This window comes from Megalops cyprinoides, chromosome 6 (assembly GCF_013368585.1).
Source record: "Megalops cyprinoides isolate fMegCyp1 chromosome 6, fMegCyp1.pri, whole genome shotgun sequence".
Taxonomy (NCBI): Eukaryota; Metazoa; Chordata; class Actinopteri; order Elopiformes; family Megalopidae; genus Megalops; species Megalops cyprinoides.
In genome coordinates this window covers 12747882-12775680 of record NC_050588.1, presented here as the reverse complement: position 1 = coordinate 12775680, position 27799 = coordinate 12747882, and the positions used below count along the sequence as shown (strand labels likewise).

Here is a 27799-nt window from a genome sequence, read left to right as displayed (position 1 = left end):
TATATTAATAATAATAATAATAATAATAACATCAACTCCTTAATTACTAAAATAAATAAAGAGTCCTGTTGGTGGAGGGAGGTGGGGGGGTAAAGTGTTGTGTGTAGGAAGAGGGGGGGGAGGTTTAGTCGCCCACATCGGTGTCACGGTCCCCGATCAGCCAAAGGATGTGGAAGCACAGTGCCAGGAATCCGGTCCCTAGCAGGTCCCCCAGGGCCGTTAGGTAGGGGATGGAGAAGTTGTCCGGGTCCATTCCCCGCCCCCACATCCAGTGCACCATCCAATCCGCCAGGTACAGCAGGATCAGCACCTATGGAGAGAGACAAGGGGAGGGAGGGCACTATTTACCGACTGGAAAACAGTTCTGCCAGTAATGGTAACCACGTGCAGGCCTTGGATCAATAGATGAAGCTTCTCTCTCCGAAGACCACTGCTTTCTTCCTTTGGGAGATACTGTTTCTCTCTTGTATTCTCTCTGCTGTGCTCTCTGCTTATAAATATCACCGGTAAAAGAATCAGCCACTTATGACGGCCATTTAGGGACAAACCCAATGTGCGCAGCTATAAAAAGCTCTGCTTACAAGAATCAAAAGCTTCAAAGAGAAGGGTATCAAAGAGACAGATAGATTAGTATAGGAGGAAAATGAAAGCCCTCAGTAGTTTGAACATCTAAGATATTTTTTTCTACTTGTTCTGTTCTGTTCTCTTTCAGATTTTGTATCTGGAGTCCTCTTTTGTGAATCACGATGAAATGCAATTTAGAGTAACTATGTCGGCTCCTGTCGGACCACATTTGGACAACAGGAGCTCCAGCATTACCTGTAACAGTGCAGCAGCCAAATAGAAGGCAATGAAGACATAAGTGAGCGTGGTGTGTCCGCCTTGCATGGAGTTGATGGTGTAGAGGAACACCAGGTGCCCCGGGGCCACAAGGAGGAAGAGGACACGGGCCGAGCGGGAGTTCACATCTAGAGGGAGGACATGGACCCACAGGTGAGGTGGGGCGTGCAGGATGAGAGTATGGGCAAAGACACACCCCTGCGCTCAACGCACATTCGTCCTTAATCTTGGCTCGGAATGACATGTAATCCTTTGTCTTCGCAATCATAAGTTCGACACGTTCACTGAGCTCTAATATTTGCTGACATTTTGTTCTTGTATAGAATAAGTAACGTCTGTAAGTGAAAAATAAGGAGAGGTTGACTGAACGTAGACTGTTATTCAAATTGTTGTTGTTTGGATGACCTATGTTTGGATGACCTAGGGAGTTCATTTCTGTTGATCAGAAGTATTCCGTAGACTTGTTAGACCGACATAGTTTTGAGCACATATACAATAAACGATTATATGGCAAGAGGACAAAGGAAGACAAAACTGCTGATTGCCTTTTTAATAGCATTGTATTAGCACGTATCCTGTTCCATCTTGTATTTGTTTAGAGCACTTTGTAACAGGTGCATAAAGCCAGTTTGAATTTCTCCGATTGTGAGAGAAGCTCACGGCGCAGCGTGGCAGGCTGGAGGTGTGTGACGGCACTCACTCGAGCTGAAGAAGGTGGTGCAGGGGGTGGGGCACTTCTGCGGTGTGGGGTTGGGCTCCACCATGGGCATGCCGTTCATGTGCAGGTATGTGGAGATCCGACTGGCCTGCACTGCCACCAGGTTCCCGCCCACACCTGCAAACACAGTACCTCTGGATGAGCCAACCACAAGTCAATGCTTTACTCCAACCAAGATTAGCACACCCATTGAGCATGTGCTAGCCTCTATACTAGGGGTTGAGACATAGGTAAACAGCCCTGTTGCAACTCTAGAGCAGGACCCTGCCAATAGAGGGATACATTCAGTATGTAAAGGGATGAGGAATGTTGTACTAACCATTGATGACAGGTGTGAAGACTGCCATTCCAGCAAAGTTGGGGTTGGACACAGTTTTATCCAGGATAAGCCCTCCAATGCTAGAGGAGTAAGCAGCTGAAGTCAAAAATTTTGCAATAGCTTACGTATTATATTATGTATTTTAAGTATTATTTTAACTTTGAGCAGAACGATAACAATAATACCAATCATCATCATTGTCATCATCATGGTGATTATGATGGCACAGAGAGCATGCTGGGAAGGTTTGTTCCCTCCTGCAGTACCTGCTGATCGCCATGGCGATGATGACCGGCTCCCACCCGGAGTACAGCACCTCTCGGGTGGAGGGGATCCGACGGGCGATCAGCACCCAGATGGGCGTCAGGGCCACAAAGAAGGCACACACCAGCGGGTTTGCATAGTCGTTGTGCTCTGCAAAGCCAACAACGCACAAAGTCAGAGGGCACTATTCCTCAGAACCAGAAATGGCTGACAGATCAAAGTGGCAGTTGGCATTTTCTCTGTATCTTACTCCTTGGAGCCTCACAAACCCCCCCCCCCCCAATGGCTAATTCTAAGACAAACTAACGCTAAAATCTAACTGACAGCAACTTCCACAGAACAGGGGACATTTGTCACCTCTTCTGGCATGGAAGTGTTTATGCTCGAATTTTCATTCATGGCAGACTTGAAAATCCAGAAGGATCAGTCAAGGGAGAAATTCTATCTAGGGCTATTCCTGTCCGTCTTGGGTGTTTACATGTGCCACCCGCCCTGTACCGGTTATGTAACTTTGACCTAACCTACCAACCGGGGTGTGTCTAAATACCAGACATGATCCTCTTTTTCCTTTTTTTTTCAAACCACCAATCTGAGACGTGCACCCTCCCTGTTTGACGCGAGGGGTGCCTGTGTCCCGCAGAGGCTGAGAGGGGGGTGGGGGGGTCGGGTTCTTACCCAGCTGTTCGTACAATCCTGTGCTGATGCCCGCCAGCAGAGCTAGGGTGATCAGATCCCCCAGGCTGGCGGCGATGGGGGTCGCCACGTTGTCCGGGTTGATGCCCACCTTCCTCGAGCCGATGATCACCCCTATCATGATGAGCCCTGTTCACAAAAAAGCAGACTCCTTCAGCAAAACAGGAGAAGGGGGTGCACATGGTCCCACAGCATCATAATGTAACAAAACCCTTTCACAGCACAATTGTATTTTACAAAGGCTGACACCCTATGGCTGCAGTGGGCTCCTTCACCCTGGTTTTAGTGATCAAAGATGGCAAACCTTTGATCACCCTGTGAAGGAGAACCTTCACCTCCCCTAGAAACTGAATGTTTGTTAATGGCTAGTTTGTGGTAATTGTTAAAATGTTAAAAGTTCAAGGGCCCTTTTTCTTCTATCCATATTCTGCTATTTGTTAGTTGTGTAACTGTTTGTCATTATAATTACCTGTGTGTGTGTGTGTGTGTGTGTGTGTGTGTGTGTGTGTGTGTGTGTGTGTGTGTGTGTGTGTGTGTGTGAAGCCAGCCATTGGTTAATGGACCACACCTGCTTAATCAGAATCACATTAAATACAGGTGTGTGGGTGCTGCTAGGAGACTGTTGTGTGCAGCTTGTGATCCAGGCTGAGTTTCTTTGCCTTGCAGTTTAAAATAAATTATTTCACTTTTGTGGTAAGTTTGTTCCTCCTGTTCTGTTTTGTGAGAAGCCTTGGCCAGCTTCTTCACACACTCCGGCTTTTAATCTGTTCAGCAGTCTGCGAAGGTGTATGAGACCAGATATTTATTTTCCGTCAAGAAAATAAGCCATTTTGGCTATATCTTTGCCTGAAGCTTTCATTCCACAAAAGAAATTTATGATGGATTTACTGATGGATTGGAACTGTCCCAGTACCAATCCATACAAGGTTCCTCAGCAGATCTCTTTCTGCACGGCATCTGTTGGCAATGCCTGAGAGCCTATTCTGGATTCCGTGCACCAGCCTCGTGGGCCCCTGGCCAAGCCTCAGGAGCAGATAATGGCAGCGGCGTGACATTCTCACCCAGCAGCAGGGATGCGATGAAGGCCGTGGCCACGCTGCTGGCGCAGAGCAGGACCGCGTGGCCGATCTTGAAATGCCCCTCGGGAATCCAGCCAAAGATGACCGCCGCGACGGAGGCCAGGAACCCCACTACGGTGGCCTGGACCTGGGTGGGGAGGAAGAATCCTGTGATGTCACAGTCATGCTCGACTCTGACGCTGTCCCCGTCCCCTCAAGCATGTCACCCGCATGCACGCCTCTCAGTCCGCACGTGCATGCTGCTTTTCCTGCTGTCAGTCACGGTGCAAAGTCCTGTGCTCGCTGCATGCCAAGTTTGCTTAGGGGCGTTTCATCACAGCCTTTACACAAAGCCCAAGTTGTTGAGTTTGAGTGTCTTCTGGGAAGAGTGGGTTTGCCCAAATGTTACACAATGCGTACTATCTGGCTCCGGTGTCTGGATTCATGTTCCTATTTGCCAGGTTTTGTAGGGCTTGTGACCTTTCTTACCTGAATGAGTGCAAGGTTTCCCATGATCATCTTCCACATGTCCTTGGGAGTGTCCATCAGTCCAATATTAGCCTGAGGAATTAGAGGGCAGGAAGTTCATTTACAACCCTTATGATCGCATCACAGAAATAACTCAGGCACCGAACAAGCAAGCCAAGAGCTACTACATTTTCCATTAGCTCCACATCTTACCTTAAGGGGCACAGATGGAAAAGACTGCTAAATGTATCTCACATTTCATTATAAAAATGGACCTGGGAAACACTGAACTCCATCAGTGTAACAACTGATCAAAATACGCATTTTCAGGTATTTCATGAAAACCAGAGGAAGCTCATGTACAAAGCCAGCATTCCCTTACCGCTACTGTTCTTAACCTTGAATGTGTGCGTAAAAATGTACACACATTTGGACGTGCATGCGTGTGCACTCGCCATTGTGCTAGCATATTGTTTGGGTGCGTACATGTCTGTGTGGTCATGCATGTGTAATTGTGTGTTTATGTCTGTGCATGTGCACTTGTGTGAGTGTTTCTGTGAGTATGTGTGCTCGCCTTGCCTCTGGCTTCAGTTCTCTCAAACAAACACTGGTCAGTTCTCTACACAAAGAGGGTTTGATCTATTGCACATACTGGCATCCACACGTCCCCACTCATCTCCTCTCTCTATCTGAGTGGCCGGCTCTTCGCAGAGACACAACGGAGCCAGATGAAGGGTTCTCATCTCTGGGCCCGCTGCACTAAGGCTTGAAAAACAATGTAATGCTTCTCAGGATGCACCGCTGTGAAAAAAAATGTTTTTTTTTTTTTTTTGAAAAAGAGTGCATCCAGTTTTAAGACTTTAAGAATGTACAAGATTGATCTGATAAAGTGTTTTGTGGGGTGGATTGATCCTTATTTAATGGCCATAAACAGTACGACCATTTTGTGCATACAGCTGCTATCTGTTGCATCTAATAAATTGGAGGTGTAATTATTTATGATAATATTACATATTGCGCTACTTAAACTGTTAGTCTACTGCTTAGCCATTGCCAGGGCAACAGGTGTGTGTTTACATAATGTTGAGGATGCACGTCATGCTGTCTCGTACCAGTAATAAATAAAGATTATCTGAGATGTTATTTCTGAGGAGAAAAATATTTCAGGATCATCTGCGGCAAATCATTCGGTTCATAACAGTTCACAAGCTGTCTTCACAGAAAACACCGGGAAACTGTTTTATTCAAGGAGCTTTGATCAAATAAGGAAACAGGTCGACCAAGTAACAAAGTCTGAGAGAGGGGGGGGGGGGGGCATTTCAATTGAGAGGGGTTGAACGAACGCCAGAGCACACAGCCGTACCGCAATAGGACGTTCAGTTCGACCGGGCAGCTCGTTCGCCCTTCCCTCTCCTCCTGTTTCAGCCGAGCGGTTAACAGCAGCGGCGGCCCCACTCCCACAGGAAGCGGCCAGCACGTTCTCCATCGCCTAGACCACGTCGACGTTTGCGGGCAGCAGCTGGCGCCCGTCCACGTCCCTTACCGTAGTGTTGGGACGAGGGGCGAGCCGGCTCGAACTAGTTTGCAGAAATACATTAATTTGTTTGCCCATTCCTTTCGAGAAGGGGGGGAGGGGGTGGGCACGCTTTTTGTTTGCTTGTTTGTTGAATTTTGTAGGAACCCTGACCATTTTATTCACTGTTGAACAACTGTAATGCTGTAAATTCCTAACTATCTACCGATGTTCAGTGGCCATTGCAGTGTGCTTAAGAAAGGAACAGGCTGCAACGTTGTGGGCAAATGCTTTTGTGCCTCTGTATCCATGGTACCCAGTCAGGAAGAGATGTTGGCTCCCCCTTTTTTTGGCTTGTCGCAATTTTGTGACTGAATAGTTCAGATCCTCCTCACGACAATGGTAATATCTTTGAAATGCTACAATAGTGCCAGAGACAGATGAAGGTAAAAAAGGTGCTGTTTTTAGGGGGGGTGTGTTTGTGTGAGTGTGTGCATATGTGTGTGTGTGTTTGTGTGTGTGTGTGTGTGTGTGGTGAGGGAGGTGGCAGCTGAGCGAGGGGGGGGGGGGGGGGGGGGGTGGCATCTTGTGCTGCTGCCAACAGCCTGCTCTTTATAAACGGTCTTGGAGGTAGGTGACCCTAACTCGGTCACAGAGACTCCACTGCATTGCCTGTGTGGCTGCTGAGCGCTCAGTCTTCTGCAGGGAACGGGCCGGCGCAGCAGATCAGAGGGGAACAGGCCGGCCGCTGGGAGCGATAAGACAGGCAGAGGCGAGGGAGATAAGAGGCAGGGCATGTCATGCCACGCAAAAGCTGGGGAAAATCAAACGCCGCAGCCCGAGTGCCCGCAGATAATCCGGCTCCCGCCTCTGCACAGCCGCGGGGAGGGGTTCTGTCAGTCCAAAGCTGGAGACACGTAGCCCCCTAGCCAAGCGGGTAGCTTTCGGGGGTCTTTGATGTCACACGCCGCCGGTGAGATAAGGGGTCAACAGCCTTCCCCCCAAGGCTAGACTCCCAACGTCAATTACAAAGCTGCCGTGGCATTACCATACAGTCATGTACTCCTTTGGGTGTTACACTGGAGATGTCAAAACATAAAGGAGCTTGACATTCCTGCCCAAGTGTATTCAGGAGAAGGCATTTTAAAATGTGAAGCTATTTAGCACAACAATGCATTAGAAATGTATTTCTTATATTTCCCTTGAAAGAAATACTGCTGGTGAGTTTGGTGGTGAATACATCTCACAAGCCATTGCTGCATTTATAATGTACTGTTGGTACTAATAACTTTTAAATTACCAGGATTATTTTTCAAATGGGTATAATCAGATCACAAGCTGGGAGTGTGAAGAAAGAATCAGTTTCAATATTTTCCAGTTCACATTACCTGAACCTGGACAAAGTACATTTCTGGTGGAAATGACCACACCTTTCAGTATAACAAAACATCTGCTATTATTTCCCAATTTGATTTCATAATGCAATAAAGGTAGAGTCCTAACCAGTGATGGACAACTGCCACCCTTTAAGCAAGAGCTGTAAGTGAGCTAAGAGAAGATTCAAAGTGGATGAAAGCAGATCTAAATTCCTAACCACCCTATGACAAAGAGAACCTTTTTTTTCGCTGTGGAAAAAAGTATCGCAAAAGAAAAAGTGGTCATGTGAGTTTAATTCCCTCTAAGCTTGCAAAGGATTATATTTTAAATAAGGGCATCAGAAACTTGCATCTCGCCTAATCTGCAGATAATTAGCGGAAAGGAAAAAACGTGGCCTGGAAGGCAAGCCAAGATTGCGCCAAGCAGCAGATTTTACAGCGGGAAAGGCCCTTGGGCAGGGAAAATGTCAGGGGTAATGCTTTTTCAGTCCACCTGTTGGGAACTGGACTTGAGCACAAAGGCAAATCATTTTCTTTTCCACCACAGTTTTTTTTTGCTTTTTTTTCCGAGAGAAGTGGAAGCATGAAAACTAATTTGCTTGAGAGGTCTGAGTCTTGGAGCACATTCCAGCAAATGCTGAAAGGGCACAGTGCGAAACACAGGGAGTGAAACGCAGCAGACCTGTTTTTTTTCGACGCCTATCATTCGACCAGTGCTGTATTCTTGCTTCGGCTCTACCCCGGACAGGCCATGTCCAAAACACGGTGTCCTACTCTAGCCAGGTACACAGGTCAGGTTGGCACTTCAAGACTAGACCCCGCTGAAAAGTGGTGAAAAGCTTGGTGAAAGTGGATTCGGAAACAGGAGCGAAAAGATCCGACGTGCAGGGAAAATCCCATTTTAAGCAAGAAAAAGGTACACTTCATTTCCCCACACAGAACACTCTGTTTTCTGTTTGCTTTATCCTTGCTACTTACGTTCAAAATGGCAATTTCAGCAATTTGGTGAAATTACATAATTTTTGTGTGGTTAATAATCTATTAATCTAATTACACTTGCCAGCTGACCCACAAAAAAGAAAAAAGGTGTTATGACGAGAAAAATAATACAAGCATTTTGCAATTGTCAATCAAGGTCGTTGTTATCACATAAAAATCAACCAAAAAGGTATTAATGATGACAGGGGCAGTGTGGGGCTGGAAAGTTTTCTAGGGAAGTTACAATGATTGGAAAAGGATAAGTAAATCTCAAAGCTTTAGCAGCACTATATGCTTCATGTGCAGCTAAGCTAGGCCTGTAGAAACAAGGCTCCATGTTTACAGAATGATTGATTGGGGTGGAGGATTATGGCCTTGGCTGTTTGTCTTGTTGGGTCGAGACCTTGTCACGGAGGTCACGTACCCCATGTGAAAGGAAACTTTTAGCAGTCCTCAGTGCCAACTTAGAAAGCACTTGTGTTGTTGAATCACTTAGGGGTTTTTGTGAGAGACCATAAAAAAGGCAAATATAGTCCTTAGAGGCGTTGCAACACCACATGAAACCTTTTAACCAGTCACCTCTTCAAAACTATCTTGGCAGTTATCTAGGCAATTGGAGTGGGCAAATCCATTTTGTCTGAACAGACCCATGAAATATGTCCTTATCTATCAATACAAACAAACACCCTTTCTAATCTTGCCCTCATGCCTCTTGCTTTTACATAGAAACAGAACCGGACAATACATCAACTATTCCTCATGGTTGAACACTAAATTTGTTGTTTTGACAAATATATGAAGATAAATAATTCATTCTTCTAGCAGGTTTTGATTCATTTTGAGCAGGATTGTGGGTCAGAGGTGCTAGCAGTAATTAGTCAAGAGACTTGGGAGGCAAATAAGTGGAACTTGGGTGACATTTGTTTGCTTCCATTACAAGGTATCAGAGGAATAGTAATGATCTCTATGCATCTGTTAAAGATGGTAAAAGCAATGATGTGCGCTGGGTATGAAAAAAAAACAACATGCTTCACTGGTCAGACCACTGGTCTGAATCAGCATGACTTCAGCTGAACTGATTATATTAAAAGAAGCAATCCAGGGAAATAAATGTATTCTATGCCTGCTGTCATGAGAAATCTACCTGCTCTCTGCTCTCAAATCCTCATAATTCCTTAAATCCACAGCACAGAAACAGCAGATGCACGACATCGCTTCCTCCAAGGGCAAAACTAACAGACACCATCATACTCAACAGAGCTGTCTGATAACCCTGATCTCAGCTTGTGCAATATATGTGCTGGCTCTTCACACGACAATTCATTGTTGGCTTCTGAGTTTCTGAGTCATTAAGCAAAGGCAACATTTGGGAGCACTTTAAAAGATGCGGTGAAAATTGGAAAATAAGTATTGTGAAGTAATGGCTACAGCTGCACTTGGTGGTCATGTTAGCACAAGTACAACATCATTTTCATTCCAACAGCTGTGTGAATATTGGAGTTGTTGAGTTGAACACTGAAGTGTGCATTTCTAATGTCCTTGCAATAAAAAACAGTTTTGAAAAAATCAGCATGTGCAGGCTGCCGATGTTGAAATAATTTACAACAAGAGATTCCCATGGGGCAGATTTCATTTTTGTAAGCGAACAATACTGATTTTCAAACTTTTCCAAGGAGGGTCCTCAGGCTACCTATCTATTTCAGCATTGCTCAGGTTTCTTCCCTCTGCTACTATTTTTCACAATTACAGAGGAAGAAAGAGAGCACCTTCAAAGGAATGAGCTTGCTCGAGCATGACCCCGGAGCCTCAAGAAGACGACCAGCAATTTCCGTTCACCTCCAGCTCACCTGTCGGTGTTAGTCAATGAAGTGGAGCAGAAAAAAAAACCTGCCCCTTTCACCAGGGAGAGGCCATTGAGCCATTTGTTCAAATAGCTCACTCTTAATCACAAACACAATTTCAGCCTACAAAGTGGCCCTTTGTGCTTTTAAAGGCCTGCGCTGAAGGTTTGGGAGGACACTAAACAGCTCAGAAGGAATAACACGTCAGGGGATGTGCGATTAGGGTGAGGATTACACAAAGGACAGAGCCTTTAAGAACCATTTGCATAACATGGTGGGGGGGGGGGGGGGCTTACTCACCTGAGCACAAAGATAAGCAGAACCACAATGTAATTGAAATTACAGCCAAATATGTGCCTTAAAATGGGGTTCTAGCTAACATCTGCAAAGGAGATACTCTGCATATTCACACAGAGATTGCAGTGTAAAATGCTTGTTTTGCTAATAGCATTTTTGGGTGGACATTATTCACTGTGTTCCAAATTAACCGTGACCCTCCTGGAAGGATAATCTCAAATTATTGTGAGGCAACCTTTCTAGCACTTTCAGGTCAGGGCCTTCTGGAATACAGACAAGGAAACATTACAGCGTACCCTTGATGACACACCTCACCAGCTTTGTGTAAGCACTAGATTTTTCTACACACACAGTTCTTGACAGGGCTTGACAAGGATCATACAAGAAGTCCCTCCATCGTGTTTACATAAATTACAGGAGTGACAAGTGTTATCCACATGTCCGAGAAACACAAGTCATCTGCTTTCCAGTCGAACAAAGGCCAGTTCTGCCATTTCTCTTGTGCAGTTACTACCCGTGGTCAATGACCCTTCCTGGTTACACATACAAGTTCATACTCATTATAACACTAAGCGGAAACAACAACTATTTTAACTCCCTACCTCAAGCGGGACCAACAACCATGGCTGCTATTTATGCGCTTAATAAGAGAGTGGATGGGGAAGGGTGTGGGGGTCTGGGGGTGTGGTGGCTGTGGTGAGTCTGGAGTCCAGGTCTACTTACCGCGGTGGACAGTCTGGAGGCCAGGGTCATCTCCAGGTTCCCTTTCAGCCCCAAGAGAGCGGGCACCAGAATGAAGACCTCCGTCACCTTCGTGAATACCGTCCAGTGCTGTTGGCAACAGACAGTGTGGAGAGAACTTAGCGCATGACATCCATGATATTGTGCTCCTAATGGGTGAGACTGACAATAAGCACTGGCAACATAACAATTTGCATTTCTCAAAACCATATAGCAGAATTGTGGCAGTGTAAAACAGCACTGTGGCAGTCTGGAATTTCAATGGAAGCCACAAACCCATGTTTTCCCACATAGCTGTGGTTCATAAAAATCGGTGTACGCTTCATTTTTGTCACAGGCAACCGGCATTAAACCTCCCAGGACAAAAAAATCTCAGCCAAGAAGGTCAAATAAATACAAAACCACCGTCTGCGATGGAACGATATCACACCGTGCGTAAATATTTTGTGGGCGAACCAGAATTAAAATGCAGGACTCTCAGACAATCTTCGCCTTTAACATAGTCGGTAAACAAGACACACTTGTTTGGACGGTTATTTGCACAGCTGGGGCGGCTGTCATATTGAGCCGTGCCTCAGGATCACAGCCCACTCACAGCCTCAATCTAAGGGCACAGAGCAACCAGGCCACCCGTGATTACTCACATACCAAATCTGGTACGGGCTGCAGCAGACAAAGCCAAAGACAGGAAAACACCATCCACAGATAATTTATTTCTCCAAAAATACTACATATTTAATGAATGAATGCAGAAGACAGCTCCTTGATCTATGCCACTTGATCACTGTATGTTATCCCCTTCAGTGCATTAACTGAATCTGATTTGGAAATTATTTTGTTTATTTATATGTGACAATACTGGGTTTTCGACAACAGGGGATTGTAAGGTAGACAGTAAAATGATCAAGAATAAGGAGAGAGTAAGGTAGCATACACTGCTGTCAGAGAGAGGATCAGTCTGCAAGCAAATTGTATTTAACGCACCCAAATTACAAATCAAGGAAATTGCGTCCTTAGGTGCCCTCTTCCCCTCCTTTTTTACAGCACCTGAGTGAATCTGCCCAGAAATGCCTCGCCCATGACTTTGCAGTTATTCCCATGCTGGTCCTCCTGCTGATGACTTTGCAGTTATTCACATGCTGGTCTCCAATTTATTGCTGGCACAGGGGAATGCTGCAGAAACACTGCCCCCTTTGAAAGAGATCGATACCCAGAGAAAGTGCTTATCTTTAAACCTAACGCGGCAGACACAGAGCAATTATAGTGCTGACGGCAGACAACTAGATCAATGCAGCGGGCCCATCAAAGTGCAGAGGAAGTATGTGTGTGGGGGGAGGGCAGCACAAAGATAATGATGCTGGATAAGCCTTATGGGTATCCGATAACATCTTGCAATAAGCATGAAAACTGTGCTTCTAAAAATACACATGAGAAAAGGGAGGGATCAGAGCTGGATCGGGATTTTTGCACAGAGGTGCTGAAACTGATGCATCTTTAGCCCGGTTTTCGTTCTTTGATTTTTGGCAGGGAACCTTCTCCCTTTTTAAATCCAGCCCATTTGGACTGTCAGGGTTGGCCTCTGGCCACCGTGCCTTTGGCTGCCTGGGTCTAAACCTACCCCCTTCCCCTCCACCCAACACCCCCTATCACCCCTTTCCAGGGAGATATATGATGTCGTCTCTGGGGAGGGGTGGCCCCCAGCCAAGCACCCCATATGCTTTAGTTCCGTGAACGCTGCAGACAGAAGTGAAGGCATGCGGATCGGAGGGTCGGGTTGCCAAGTTGTGTAATTCTGCCAATTCGTCAGGGCAGCGTGCTCCTGATTCCAGACCAATGCATATATGGTCACAGTGGAATCCAGTCGCTCACTGTGAACCCCTGGGTGTGATCTGCATGGGACCTGTAATAGTGCAGCACTAATCACAGCAAATATGGCATTCTGAAAAAGAATTTCACTGACAGCTGATCACTAGTTCACCCCCCTATGATTATTTTACACCGAAGTATCAGCTGGAGACAGGTTTTAATTTTCCTGGAACAAGTGTTGGAAAATAAAGTACTTGGAATGTGGCAATACTGTACCAAACATGGACCAATCATCATGACCTTTGCTTTTATTTAACTTATTCAACCTTAGTTTACCACTGAGTCCTCAACTGGGAAAAGCAAAAGAGATTGTACTGTAAACCCGATATTAACACTTTATAAGCAGCTAAATCTCTAAGCTGTTCAAATTTGCTAGTTAGAAAGTATATTCTCTTAGTAGTTGTGGAGGCCAAGCTCAATGTCATGGAATCAAACACAGTATTTGCTGGAATAACCCCTGATAATATGTCCACTTTATCCAAAGGCCTGCATGTGCTATGCGGACTGACAAAAATGTGAAAGCATCAAAGCCTTGGAAACAATGTCAAAGCTCAGATAAATATCATACAAACCGGTCAAACTGGTCCTGCCTTGAAACCGGTTTGTTTCCATTACAACATATATGAAACTGGTAGGTGCATCACACATTGAGAAATGCTAATTGCTCTTTTGTTTTTTGAAGCATATGGTGCAATTTTAGAGCACACATATTCAACATTACCCAGTGAAAGACCTGACCAAAGCCCAGTGTTAGCAGACAGAAGAGACCTGCTATAATGAGGAGGGGAAGAGATCCCAGACGGTTTACGAGAGAAAGCCCACGCTCATTTTTCTCAGTAATGTAATGGGTGAAGGAGTCTGGATGTGGTAGACCCAAAATGGCTGTCTGTGTATACAGATGGAATAGCTGGTGAGTGGCTTTCATGTTGTTGTTGTTTTCCTGTCTCTCTCTAAAAAAAAAACAGCAGTTTCCTTATTCATTTATTTTTTTTTGCTTTGGAACAGCTGGATCTAGCCCCTGGTTGTACGGCTTTAACCTCACCAGGCAGTGTGTGGTGTGGTAATTGCAAAGTATTCTCTGGAGTTCATGATAAACAAGTTTCCCAGCATGCCTGTAGTGTTGTACTCCATGACCTCACAAACAAACACTGGTGGCACACACACACACACAAAAAATTGTCACATCTCTAACACTGAGAGACCTCGGGACACCTCGGGCTTTACTAATATTTTGCTCCTGGCCATGAGTGTAGTCTTGTTCGATCAGACAAAACAAAAACCTGCAAGCCTATGACCTCTGACTGTCAACTTTCAACTTACTTCAAATGCCGCCGTGTATATGTGTAAGTAAACAATAAACGTTTCATTACGCGTTCGTTCGACTACGAAGGATCGTGAATGAGTGACGCACACCTCTTGTGACGTGGGGAACACATGACTAGGTGAGACTGACACATAACTAGACTCCCTCCTTGACATTTTTATCAAGTGACCATTTCCAAATGAGGCCAACGCCTTCTTTAGAGAGCGGTGTGACGCCACGGAGTGCAAAAGACTGGGGGGGGCATGACATTTCACAGAGAAGCCCTATTGAGCCTGTCAGACAGATATCCATATCATCTGTACCCTTGGTGAACACACTGCCCAATCAGCGAGCGGCCTTGCTCCTTCCCTAGCTTCCCAAAGCAAGCAGCAGCTTCACAATACAGTGCCTCCCATTACAAGACTGACACAGTAATCGCTTCCGAGAATCCACACCTGTTTAAATCCGTGTCAGACACTGAGAGAGAGCTTCTTTTGTCAGCAATATAATTGCTTCCTCGCAAGAACGTAGCAGCTTACACTCTGCTGCGCTAGCTCCCTGAACGGGGAATTACAATGTGATGCAACCCCCCCCCCTCCCCCCTTCCCCCTCCCCCACACTGTGTACCTGAAAAGTGGCTGCCTCAGGCACTCAGCTCATTACTGCAGCTGGTCAGAAGACAGGACAGTATGAAAATGATGAGCTCCACTTTGTGTGTTGAATTGAATTGGCTTGACACGGGACGGAATCTCCTTCTGCATGCCAAAAAAAGCTGGGTGCACTAGCTCTGCGCTTAATCATATTAACCAATCTGAATTTGATCATCAGAACTAGTCATTACATTACACACTGCAGAGGTAAACTGGAACAGATGTAAAAAGCGAGAACAGAGATCAGATGATAAGGGTACATATTACAACCTATAAGAGGGGAAAACATGTCAGGTTCATTGAGGGTGCTTCCTAGAATATGCTAACCCACGAACATTCTGTATCACCCTCTGAAACCTTGGCCATAGACAACAGTTCAAGCCCTGACTAAACACGTTGGTATGAGCATGGCCTGGCATTCGCCAGTATGCGGCCTAAAATGTCAACATTTCCCAGCAACCAGACACCTCCAACTTTATCTGTATGGAGGTACTGACCTTAGAGAATATATGACCCGTCACACAGACAGTGGGCGTTATTTTTAAACAGCCAGGCAGCACACACGCAGAGACAGCACCAATCAAGCAGGAGTGAACACAGGCGAGTGATTACAGCTCGAAGAACATTCGTATTTGTGGCCCAAGCGTCTTCAGTGGCAACTTTCTGACACTGTCTAATGATCAGTACCGACAGGACTGCTTGCTTCCTGTTATTATTATGCCATCTTCCATGTATAAAATAGGCCATTTACACAAGAAATTGTAACCGTGTTCACTCCTGCTTCTGCACACAGTAACGCCACGTTTGTTTGTACACTGACAGCAGAGAAACCACAGCATGCAGCTGAGCCTCAGATCCCTCCGATAAATGGCTGTTACCATGGTTACCATGAAAGGTAGGCACCAAACGGGTTTAGGGCAAAGAAATCTCAGTATTTCTTCATTCTTTCCTGTACTTGATATGGAATTATAACATTGTAGAGCTAGCTATCTACAGTATTTGACAGTCACACAGCTGATTCATTTAAAACGCACTGTGGTGACATCTACCAACCTAACTAGCTGCTTTGCTGCTTGGTTTCTAAAACTGTTCATTAAAATAGGTAAACTTACACAAGGTGATTTTATTACACAAGGTGATATAAAGAGAGTTAGTGGACTATGTTGTGTATTGAATTAGGTCAGGATGGATAATTGTTAAAGAGTATTTTCAGTGAATCACACCAATTTCAATAAATATTGTCTTTTACTTTTTCTTTTATCACAAAACTGTATAAAAGGCTAAACGCGCATACAATGTACCACAACAGGTTAATCTGTGACTGTCGCTCAAAAAGAGGTTAGGAGCATGTGCAGGAACCATGTGGTCAAACCCAGCTGATACAAATATGGCATCAAACAATTTTACACAGACATTCACTGTTGTCTTAGATGGGCAAATCAGTACCGATAACAGAGCGAGGCTTCATGAGCCCCACAATGTGCTGTCAATCACTAACTGGTACAAACCAATCAAAACACTTTCCTCTAAACAGCAGTACACTATGATGTTCATAGTGGGGGTTCATTTGGGGGTTCATGAAGCCCATCACCCCTTAAAATGGGACAGTGTCGCTCAACATGTGCATGAGGTTTCTATGCAATCACACGCTATGGAAATAACCAGACAGATTTCCAATGTCATCTTATCGGCAGAGATGCTCCTGGTAGGCTAAGAAGGAATGGGTGTGTAATAGGAAAATGGGCTATGAACCAATTTTTTTCAAAATGGCAAGTACGTATTTAAAAAAATTCCATACACTTACACATGAATAAATCTAACTTGAACAGACTGCTTGTTCCAAACATAGTGGTGTTACTGAGCATGTCCCAGACCAAGAATGTCAGTAACAGAAAGTCCTCGGGTAAATTTTAGCCACCTTCTATCCTCGTAACAGTTGAATCTCTGGCTTTCCCAAGTGAGTTCCCTTGTGTGACTCAAAAGCTGACCTTTGCAGCAGTGGGAAACACTGAAGTAATCCCATAATTAATTTATACTGCCTCAGATCATGTGTCATCATATAAATGTTAAACATCATTTAAGGTAAACAGTGAAAATAGCTGTAAATCAAAAAGATTAATAAATACAAGCAACTGAAATGAAGAGGCAGGTGGATTATTCAGTGAAGGAACATAGCTGCTGCCCAGAACCAACTGCAATACTGAACAGCATCAGTCAGAGAGAAAGAAAGAAAGCACAACATTGTATGGATACATATTAGGGCAGCTGATCAATAAGTAAACAGGTGGCACATGTTTTTCCTATTCGCTGAATGAATCAATAGACTAACCAGATTTGTTACGTGTTTTAAGTTGGTTATATTACTACGCTGTCCTGGGCATTTGGATATTCAGAATGCAGCACCCCCTTTGTTTACAATGTTTTTTTAAGGGTTTACAGTTTAAACATACATGCTACCTAGCATAATGACACATCATTGCAGAACTGGCAAAGCTTTTTATTGACATGCCACATTGCTTTAGTTTCTGACAGTTCTAGTTTAGTTGTGATTACATTCTATGTTGACGTTCAAACCACTTTTGGAATTTGCACTGTTCCTGGAATGTTAAGTGCTACCTATGTAATGTCAATTACTTTCAAATACATTTAACACAGCAATTAACCCACACCCACTCTTGTGTTTTCTTTGGTATTGTTGCAATGCATAAAGTTTAAAAAGATGCATGTTTTTACTTTTATGAAATAGATTACCGGCTAGCTAAAGTGTGTTCACCCCATCTTCACCCTCCACAGCAGTAAACATACAGAGCGAAACAACAAGGAAAGGGGGACTACACTGGCCCCTGTGACAACCCCCACAACATTACAAAACAACAGTTTGTTATCAAACACAATCCGTTTCAATGAAAAAAAATTTTCTGCCAAGCAAAGCTTCAGTTGATTAATTAGTCTGAGTAAGAAGTTGACCACTACAGCCCTAACACATATGATAATATTGATGATAATAAGGAGGCCTGTGGAAATCTAACCTCTGATACAAAAACAAATTCAATGGCAATCATTGATGACTCTGTGAGGTGTAAATATGATCAATTAACTTCATGTGCAGACCAAATACTTACTTCTTAAAAGTATAAGAGCAGGTCTCAGTCTACACAGTGTAGCAACCCGAGTGCTAATATTATTAATATTCATAACAGTGAGACATGTAAAACACATCACTGTGCTAGATCAGGCTCTGTATATTGCAGATTTTTTTCAGGCAAATGTACTCAGTACTGCACGATTTTTCTCTTGTTTTCTGTGAAAGGCCTGAGATCTCCTAAAATAAACCCCACAAAGACCAACAACTGAGAGGAACAGCTGAAGAGCTGCTATTGGACTCACACTGAGTCATGTTTGAGAATCTGAGCGAGATATCTCATTGATCTCATACATTACACTGGGGCTGATCTCATGCGCGTTTCCCAGTACTTCAAGCATACGGTATGCATGTTTCTCATTAGTTTCACTTACAGTTTATTTCAACAAGGCCTGTTTTGAAGAACTCTGTGTTTTCTCAGGGAAAGAAAAGCGAAATTATTCATTTCACCACATTTCTCATTGGCAACACAACAGCATTTTAGCTATTCCTGAATGCAACAAACTTTTGTTGGGTGTGACATCCTGTTAACCTCATGGTAGCATAGACTCACCTGCACAATGTCCAAAACCATGCCAGCAGCTACAGTCCCAAAACCTGCCAGCAGGAATGGGAACACGACCTGAAGTCCAATAGAGAAGGAAGTCTCTTTGAGCGGGGCAGAAGGCACTGGGCTTTGGTCCGTGCTGGTGTCGTCGCTCTCGTTGCTTTGGCTGGCGTTCTCCAGGAGAGCGTCCTCCTCGCGCTGGCCCTTGGCGTTGGCCCTGCAGTCGATGACCACCATTTCGGACCGCTCGTTCTCCGGCTCAGTCCGGTCCGAGAAGGAGGTGACCTCTGTGAGCTCATAGTCGCCCGCCTCGGGCCGCAGCTCCTCGGGGCTGTCCGTCAGGATGATGGGGTGCACTGTCCCGTTCGCGTGGTGGTAGGCCGGCGGCGCCCCGTCCTTCTTCGCTTCTATCGCGCCGCTGGACATGTCTGACGGTTTGTCTTGCTCTTTCGACCAGAGTACCATACGGATGGTTGAGAGGATAATGTCACAAAGGAGAAATGTTAGCCTTTGGAAGCAGGGAACAATCTTTTTCACCTACTGATGGCCTTCCAGATAATTTATCCCATTAAAGTATGTATGTTTTTGACAGGCGAATGAAACGGCTGTTGAATGCAGGAGTGGGGTTTTCAGTTTACTCCTCGGATGCTGCTTATGAGGCCAGGTGAACGGCCCTTCCCCAGGTGTGTTCGAGATCTGGCCTGTATTTATGGAGCGTCAGGGTAATTCTCTCCATCCACTGCAGTTTTTTTCTGGAAACCAACTAAAAAGCAAGTGCCACAATTCAATTTTTCCTTCAAAGGAAAACAAATCCAGTAACTATTTGTCGGCTCTTTCTAGGGCATTAAACAAGTCACTCTCAGGTGTATATAGTTGACTAACTCCTTAAATCGTGCAGACACTGTCAACAGTTATAACTGTGTAAGTTCCCCAACTGAAATGCCGCAGCTCCTTATAATCGCCTTGTGTTCGCCTCCCGGGGTCTTGGCAGAGACGCTCTTCTCTTCACCGCTTCTTTCAGACTAGTTTGGGACAGTCTCCGTGTGGTGGAAACGTCTCACCTTTCACCACGTGGTAAACTTTTTTTCGCCCTCAATTTATTTAAAGGTCTGCGGTACTCGGGTAGTGTTACAAGCAGCGGAACTGAAGGCTTCAGATTTGATCAGTTTGGCCTCGGGTTACCTGAAAGAAGAACGTATCTGACTATGGACATTGTAATCACAGATTAATAATCGTTACGTAAAACATGCCCCGTCGTCTTTAATTTAATTACATAAATTGGTCATTGTAGGGCAACGTTTCATAGGCTAGCCATGCAGTCCGTTCAAATGTGCTAAAACAAACAAAAAAGCTTACAACAACCGTACCCTCACGCAAACGTGCAAGAAATTCAAATTGTCCGTAATAAAACTGTCAGGATTAAATTACACTGCCTCTGTATTCGCACTTTAAAAGCACCAGCAAGAGAAAACCCCTTCTCTTTATTACTTTGCATGTAATACAATTTCCTTTAAGTTGGAAAGAAAATAGTACAAGTGGGAGCGTGTTACTACCTAGTGTAATGCCGTTCTGGTTTTATGCCAAATTATGTGTGGTACAAATTTTTTAAAAAGCGTAGGTGTACCTCTAAGAAAACTCTAAAACCCACACAGAGGTTTGGGATGGGAATTTTGGTTTTTGCGAAAGAGTGTGAGTGTATTATCACAATTTCATACTACGATTGTCCTGGTCGTCTGTCTGCACGTAACGAAACAAAAACTAGGCTATCTAGTCAACAAGCACTTGTCGCCGATGTCAGACTAAAAAATGTGGAGTTTCGAGTTTGTCCAGCACTATTCAATTGTTGTTCATCTAAGGTGATGTCAACAAAAATGTAGGAGATATTACTCTAAATACACTTTACTGGTGAGATGGTGGCTGCTTAACAATAGTATATACTTTTGCCTCAAGTATCGATAAACACTAAATTACCCCCGTGTATAAATAACTGCGAAAGAAATACGGTTTTATATAGTTTTTTTCTCTCTCTCTCACTATGAATGTAACTTTCATGGGACGATGCATGATTCACTCGGCCTTCCGACAGGAGACCGCTAGTATTACGAAGTGTTCGGCTGAACACGATTTCCTCTGATATCTCTAAATAGCAGCCGACACTGATGCACTTCCGAAGTTGCAGCCGCAACAAGTAATTTTCTGTCCGTATGGAACGACATCCGCAGAGGATAAGCGTCAAAGCCAATTCGTTCTATTTCCGCGTTGGAACAATCACTGCCTGCTAATCATTTAAAATATCCTACAACATGTGCGGGGTAAAAACCATATTATATCAAAGATTTATCAGATTAATACATTTCTGAACTAATGATATTAGTTACGTTTCAAATAGAAATTGCATCAGGCGAGCAAATGCAAATAATGGAATAATAATTATAGTTATAATAATAATAATAATAATAATAATAATAATAAAATTCAGTTCATCGTCTTAAGCGGGACAGTCGCTCTGTAATGTACTGTACGAGCACGATATCCTGTGCTTATCATGATCCATTCACTATAAAATTATTACCAACAGCGTGACACCTAACACATATGGAGATTCTAGGCAACGATATGAGGCGACAATAAGCATATATCTGCGCGGTGAAGCAAGAATTTGCGCAGAATGAAGTTTCAACGCCGTTAAAGCCGCTGAATATAATGGCAAGCTTTTTGCGTATTGCAGGTATGAAGCCAGCTACCTTGCGTAAACGCCGAAGTCCCAAGAAAGGAAGAGCGCCGCTCTAAAATCTTCTGCATCGACCTGTCATTACCATCCGGATTCTGCTCTCCGTTTGCCTGAGGCAGCTGTGTTGGTTAGCATGCTTTATGTAGGATATCGGCCTGGACCTGGATTAATAAGTAACCCACCGGTTAAGCCTGTCACTCCGATCCGTTACATTGTTCCATTTAGCATACCGAAAGTCCTGCGCATCTATATTACTTCAGCTCGCAGGAAGTGAATAGGCGGGCAGAGCTGACGCGACAGCCACTGCGAATTCTGAGGCCACCAATGGTCCCGCCGGCTCTCTATTGAAAGTGATTGGCCGCAAGCACATGGACTGCGCCCAGTTCGCTACACTGCGTGCCCAAGAAATACAGTCGGTGCGTACTAATTTACCAACTTAACAAAAACAGGGGTTTTAATTTAACAATTCCCCTAAGGGTGATATATAAATGCGGTAAATTTTATGCATAGTTGTCCCGTGACTTGAATGTTCCCGGTGCTGTAATTTATTCACCAATTGACTCTGACAATGTGGATATCCAGTTGTGCAACTCAGTGTCTGTCGTGTATGAGCGCACCACACATATGCGTATTTGATTTACATTTATTTAATAAAACAAGTGTACTTCATTCGCAGTACTTAACAGAACAAACATTGAATGTTAACTGAAGGTATGAAAGAAAGCACTGCTGGACTATGCATCTAGTTAATTTCTCAGCCGCCAAGCTGTCACCAGAGTACTGTACACTAATATCACTGTTATATAACATCGTTAATGTTCTGCTATGATTTCCGAGGTGAAGCAACACTTTGGCTTACACTTAGTTACAAGTGTTGAAAAGGAAACTAAATTGTGTTTTTGTTCAATGGTAATACCTGGATACTTTAGCCATTTTCTTAATTGAGTACCTAAAGAGTAAAACTGCTGAAAGAGTGGAAAATACTGAACACCGCAGACCCCAGGTGGCCTTCTTACTGATTAACTAGAAGGCAAGCCGCTTCTCTCGAGAGCGTGTCTAAACAGAGCCGCGAAGTAAGATACGTCTCCATCTGCATCTCAAGTGATAAATTAACCTGTAGAGACGACGTGAGGGCATCTACGTGTTTCCCCCGATAGCAAGTCTGTCGATCAAAATTATGGATCATTCTGAGAGAGAGAGAGAGAGAGAGAGAGAGAGAGAGAGAGAGAGAGAGATGACACCTCAGCACCATGGATACAATATTCGAGATATTTATTAATGAAGGACCACGGCCTAAAGTAAAAAAAAAAAAAAAAAAAAACAGACCTTTCACTCGTAAAGCCACTCTGAATCCAATGTTGACAATTTAGCGACCAGGTTTTGTTTTGATTTAGAATTAATAAGATATTAACCTCTCTTTACCAAATTATTAGAAAATTTACAGCTTATCCCCTGGGATAAGCTCCAGTCATACTCATGACAACCTTTGTCCACAGAAACAGACTTTGGGAGGAGAAAAGACCGGCAAATTTCTGCTCTGGAAAGTTGGCAACATGATCTGTGTTCCTCCCTACGGAATTAGACTTCACTTCCAGTTACAGAACAGAAAAAACAATATTATTCCCTCAACTATGACTTCACTGAACATGAACTTAAAGATCGAAGCAAAGTCACGGGGAAAACTGAAAGATAGCTAGATAGATAGATGTTGACTATTTCCAACAGTAACGTTTACCGTTGAAGGAGCTCGTGGTTTATGAGAAGAAGCGACTAAATAAGCACCATAGCGTCACAAGGTTTGGCTTTCCGCGGAACATTAGCAGGTGACGGGAAAGCGTCATAGGAACGGATGAAGGACAGGGTCGTACTGACGGCTCAGGCGGGCATTAGGGAAAAACACCCTGCACTGGAGGCTTTTGTGAAACTGGTGTTTTTTCAAGAGGCTTAGTTCAAACCCAGGTTACTCCGTGTCGTCAGATTTTTCCTACGACCTTTCACGTACAATCTTAGGTCGCTGCTTAAGTAAAAGTCCTTTAACAATGGGGACTGGAAACTGTTGTTAATAATCCTGATGAGATCTATAGCACTTGTGAGACTGACTAGTGCAGAGTTCCTGAATTATGAACTCATACATGAGTGGAATTCTTCCCTTTCAGTGCGCAATCTTCTTATTCAAGGCATCCTTGATTTCACTTTCATGAATCCTTGTAAGAAAAAAAAATGTTGAAATTGCACTAAAATGTCATTTTCCATAAATATAGAAGTTTAAAATATATGTTGATGCCACTGTGCAGTGCCAAGGTTTTTTAAGGTCCAAAGAATATCTAATGACAAGTACGCACATAGCAACTTTATCCCCAATCGACACCTTTTAATCATCCTTGTAGACCATAGACAAACGTGTGCTGAAAACATACCACAGCGTAAAGCCTTAGGCCATATTACATGCCAAGCTCAGGGTTTGTTTTCACTAGCAATGAAAGACTCTAAACAGCCACTGAAAAATAAGATAGAAGGCAAAAATCAAGCCAAATATCAAGCCAAAATACATACAGATGACGAGGGTGTTTTGAATCTGTTCAAAAGAAGCTACTACTCCAAACGGCTGAGGCACGATAAGTGGTGAGAAATAGCATGATTGAACCACTTTGTGACTTGGTGTGTTGTGGATGCCAAGTGCTTCATAATGTAATGTTGCTGGATCATTGACTAATGTGTAGTGCCTTATGGCTCTAGAATTGTTGTTGCGCCCTGAGGTGGCATTTCAGCACCTGTCCTGACTCTACAGTAGCCCTGTAGCAATATGTGTCAGGTTCTCTCACGGAACACTCTCTTGTGATTTTCAAGAATCACAATATTTGAAACAAGCACATATTAGGAGGCTTTGACCCTACACTTTTTAAACATCCTTCAAGGTGGAACCACTTGCTGTTTATACCTCTTCCACATCACATTCATGGGTTTTTTATATGTTGGATGGGGTCATACATTTTTAATCTCACCATAAAAGATCCAAGTCAAATAATGTTAATTTAAACAACTGAAGTTCATGACCACAATTCAAGAAAACCACAAACTGCCGGGGGACCAATAATTGACAAATTATTGACAGCCACCCGACAGCAGCTTTGTGACTGTTACATGTCCTCGTGATACAAAGCTGGTCTTGCATCTGTCCTAGACCACCTCACGAAGACAAAACCATTTAACCAGCACTTCGCGAAGAGAAGATCATACCACCAGGACTTCATTAAAACAGTCATACCGCCTCACTTAAAATGAAACCACGGCCATACCACGGAGACTTCAAGAGGAAATGATCATACAACGCTCACCTCCCATAGACACATTCATAAAACATCCACCTTCGAATACGAGCAGAAAGTACGGCAGCTTCCAAAACACTGCTACACCACATTGAAAGGATTTTCTAATGAACGCTTGACTGTGATGAACACGTAGCACTAATGCAACAGAGGGCCATAGTGTTCACACCTGTCAACACTACTACATCTAGTGAATGTCCTCCTGTCTGTCATATCTTCTGTAGGGCTTGTTTTATTATGAGCTCTGAAAACCTACAAAGATGAGCCTCCCATATCTGACAGCATAACACTGATAGATCTCATTGAGCGTTTTTTTTTTTAATCCATTCTGACACATAAGAATATCTGTTGTTGCAGTTGCTGATTGGAAGCCAGCCAGAACATCTGCAGTGTCACCTTCCTGGACTGGCAACTGTGATGTTGATCTTACCGTTGACGTGCACTTAACATTACCTTAGGGTTTTGTAAAATAAAAAAAACAATAGTTAAAAGGGTTAGAGAATTATAGAATGAGAAGATTTTTTGAGTTTGGTCTTGAGAGTATTTATCATACGTTCAAGTAATATTCACATGCTTATCACTAAGTTTTTAATGTATTATATATATGGATGCATTATGATATAGTTTTATTTATCAAGGTCACTCTGTAGTCTACATAAATGATTATGATTCAAATATTAATTTTTTGAATTGGTAATCATCCTTTATTTTTAGTAGTGCATATTTATGGTTTTAAAACATAAAATTAGTATCACAAATAGCAGTCAGCCAAGTTTATACTTTAATTGTAACTGAACTTCATAACTGAACAAATTTTACAGAATTGCTCTGGAGAACAATATATTTTCAAACTAGAGAGATTCCATATACCATTTGTGATGTTAAACCCTGGTGAACTTTAAAGGTTGCATTGAGTAACTCCACCTGATACAAAGCATTGTTCTCGATCAGGAAATCACATCCAAGACACAAACCAAGGAAAACAATGCTGGTTTCTGGGAATTAGGAATTTTAATGAAACCTCATACATGTCAGAAAGCATAGATTGGTGGATACAAAAGAAATGAATAGACAAAATAAAGCACAGATAATGCTGGACTAGTGAAATGTAACTGGAGATACCCTATGTGGAGCTGGTTCATGCAGTGATACTCCCTGAAGGTATGAATTGCACTGTCTCCTCAAAGAATTTAAAGTTCAACTGGGCGGTAAATCAGTGCTGGTCTATCTGGGGCATGATGCACGGACCACCTCACTAGTCATAGATATAGTCAAAAAGGTTTCCGTCACAATTTCCTGACCTATATCAAGTAAAAAAGTAAACCAGCTTTGTCTGCCAGACCATTCAAGACAACTGCCTGGCGCTACCACGACTGTTATTGTTCTGCTTCAGCTAACCTTTACAGATTATTCGATAATGTCAAATTCTGGATCAGATGAAACAGGAACAGCTCCTGCTTGAAATCCTATTGGTCATGACTTATGACCCTAGAGTGGGGAGTGAGAGTGGAAATAATGCAAATCAGTCCTATGAACCAGTTAATCCTGGGCATGCTTGGGCCCCTCACAAGTTATGGATCAACATCTATGAAATGTTTACAGATATACATTAAACATTATGATACTGGACACATGGTTTGTTTGCGTCATAAGGTTGCTCGACAACAATTCCAGTGAAGGTCCTTACTACATAATAAGCTGGGGCAGCAATGTAGCATAGTAGTAAGGACCAGAGTTCGATTGTTAGTTGGATTCCCCGCTGGGGCACTGCTGCTGTACCTTTGGGCTCAGAACTGTCTCTGTAAATATCCAGCTGTTTAAATAGATAACATGGAAGAATTGCCGCCTATGTAAGTCACTCTGGATAAGAGTGTCTGCTAAATGACAGTAATGTAATGTAATATGCATATGGACTATATGAGCATTCATATAGGCAATCATTGTTTATGAATGCTAATTCAGTATTTATGAATAAATAACATTATGTTATGTTATTGTTTAGAAAATGTAACTGGTTACACTTTAAAAAAATATTATTCTCCCTTTTACACCCATTCAACATTTTTTGTAACAAATTGTGCTGTTTTAGGCTTGCCTCACCCCAACGACCACTACTTGCAAGAATACAAAGCAAAAGCTGGTCTCTGACAAATCCACACACCAGTGAAACCTATATGTCACACTACATGTCGTACAGTGCACTATTGTGAAGTTGAAGCTAATTAGAGGATAGAAGTTATTCTACTGATGTCATCTGAGCAACTCGCAGGCATGTAATCAGTCACACCGAGGCTGTGGGGCATAGCCTGCACACTCAAGATGAACCCCTTACTGACTGACCCACTCAGAACCCCCCAGTTATTCTTTATGGTAACACTGAATTTCATAAGCTCCACAGATAAAAATTGTTTTAGTTAATTGTATGTTTATTTAGCCATTTATTACCTATGATGCTAATTTGCAATGGTTAAGAGCAGTTGCTAACTGGAATTTTCTGTCATTAGCCACTCTCGGTTCACCCTTTCTTTACTTCCATCCACTGGTTGTGAGCTATGGCCTGTATCCACTTTGGACCCCAATATTAGCGTACCAGGCCACTTAACCACACTGCCCTCACTTATTTAAAGTTTCTTATCTCTCCCTACAGGCTGGCCCAAGCCCTGCACTTCTACTCTTCTGGTCAACTGTCTGTCCCTTCACGATGACGGCCTGCTCATTCCCAGCTTTCGCCCCCTGGTGGTGGAATGGACACTGGTGGTGGAAGGCATTTGGACTGAGATCTAAAACAAACCTCTCACATTTTGACTTGCACTGATAACTGGCAACTAGTCCTGAGGAAGATTTAGACTGGAGTCATCACACCACACTTTTACTACAGTTTTAAATTACATGAGACGGCTCTGTGTTATCTTTTAGCCAGATGTGTGCTGTAAGTTGAAGATACATGCTGATACTTGTAGTATTGCATTTGCTTACTTGCTGTTTGGACACTATTTTTTTAACCACTTTGGATGAAGCTATAAATACATAAAAGTGATTTGCATGGCACTTACAAAGTCCTTATGTGGGGAGCACTTACAGCCAGCCTCTATGGTAAAGTGTTACTCTTCCTTTCATAAACAGCACTT

General features: G+C 43.4%; 1 protein-coding gene across 2 annotated transcripts; it reads right to left on the bottom strand.

Annotated features, from left to right (window-relative positions):
• Positions 1-76: 76 nt before the first annotated feature.
• slc41a1 (solute carrier family 41 member 1) lies at positions 77-21601 on the bottom strand. 2 transcript variants are annotated; one of them, XM_036530896.1, is made up of 11 exons: positions 21359-21601; positions 18621-19796; positions 11089-11196; positions 4382-4453; positions 3896-4040; positions 2817-2963; positions 2144-2291; positions 1878-1957; positions 1541-1675; positions 820-968; positions 77-310 (listed from the first exon to the last, which is right to left on the bottom strand). In XM_036530896.1, exons 2-11 carry the CDS (start codon positions 19077-19079, stop codon positions 125-127), a joined length of 1629 nt encoding a protein of 542 aa, XP_036386789.1. In that variant the 5' UTR covers positions 19080-19796; positions 21359-21601; the 3' UTR covers positions 77-124. The 2 variants fall into 2 exon arrangements, with proteins under 2 accessions (XP_036386789.1, XP_036386790.1); XM_036530897.1 differs by having other exon boundaries at positions 21528-21554.
• Between the last annotated feature and the right edge of the window lie 6198 nt (positions 21602-27799).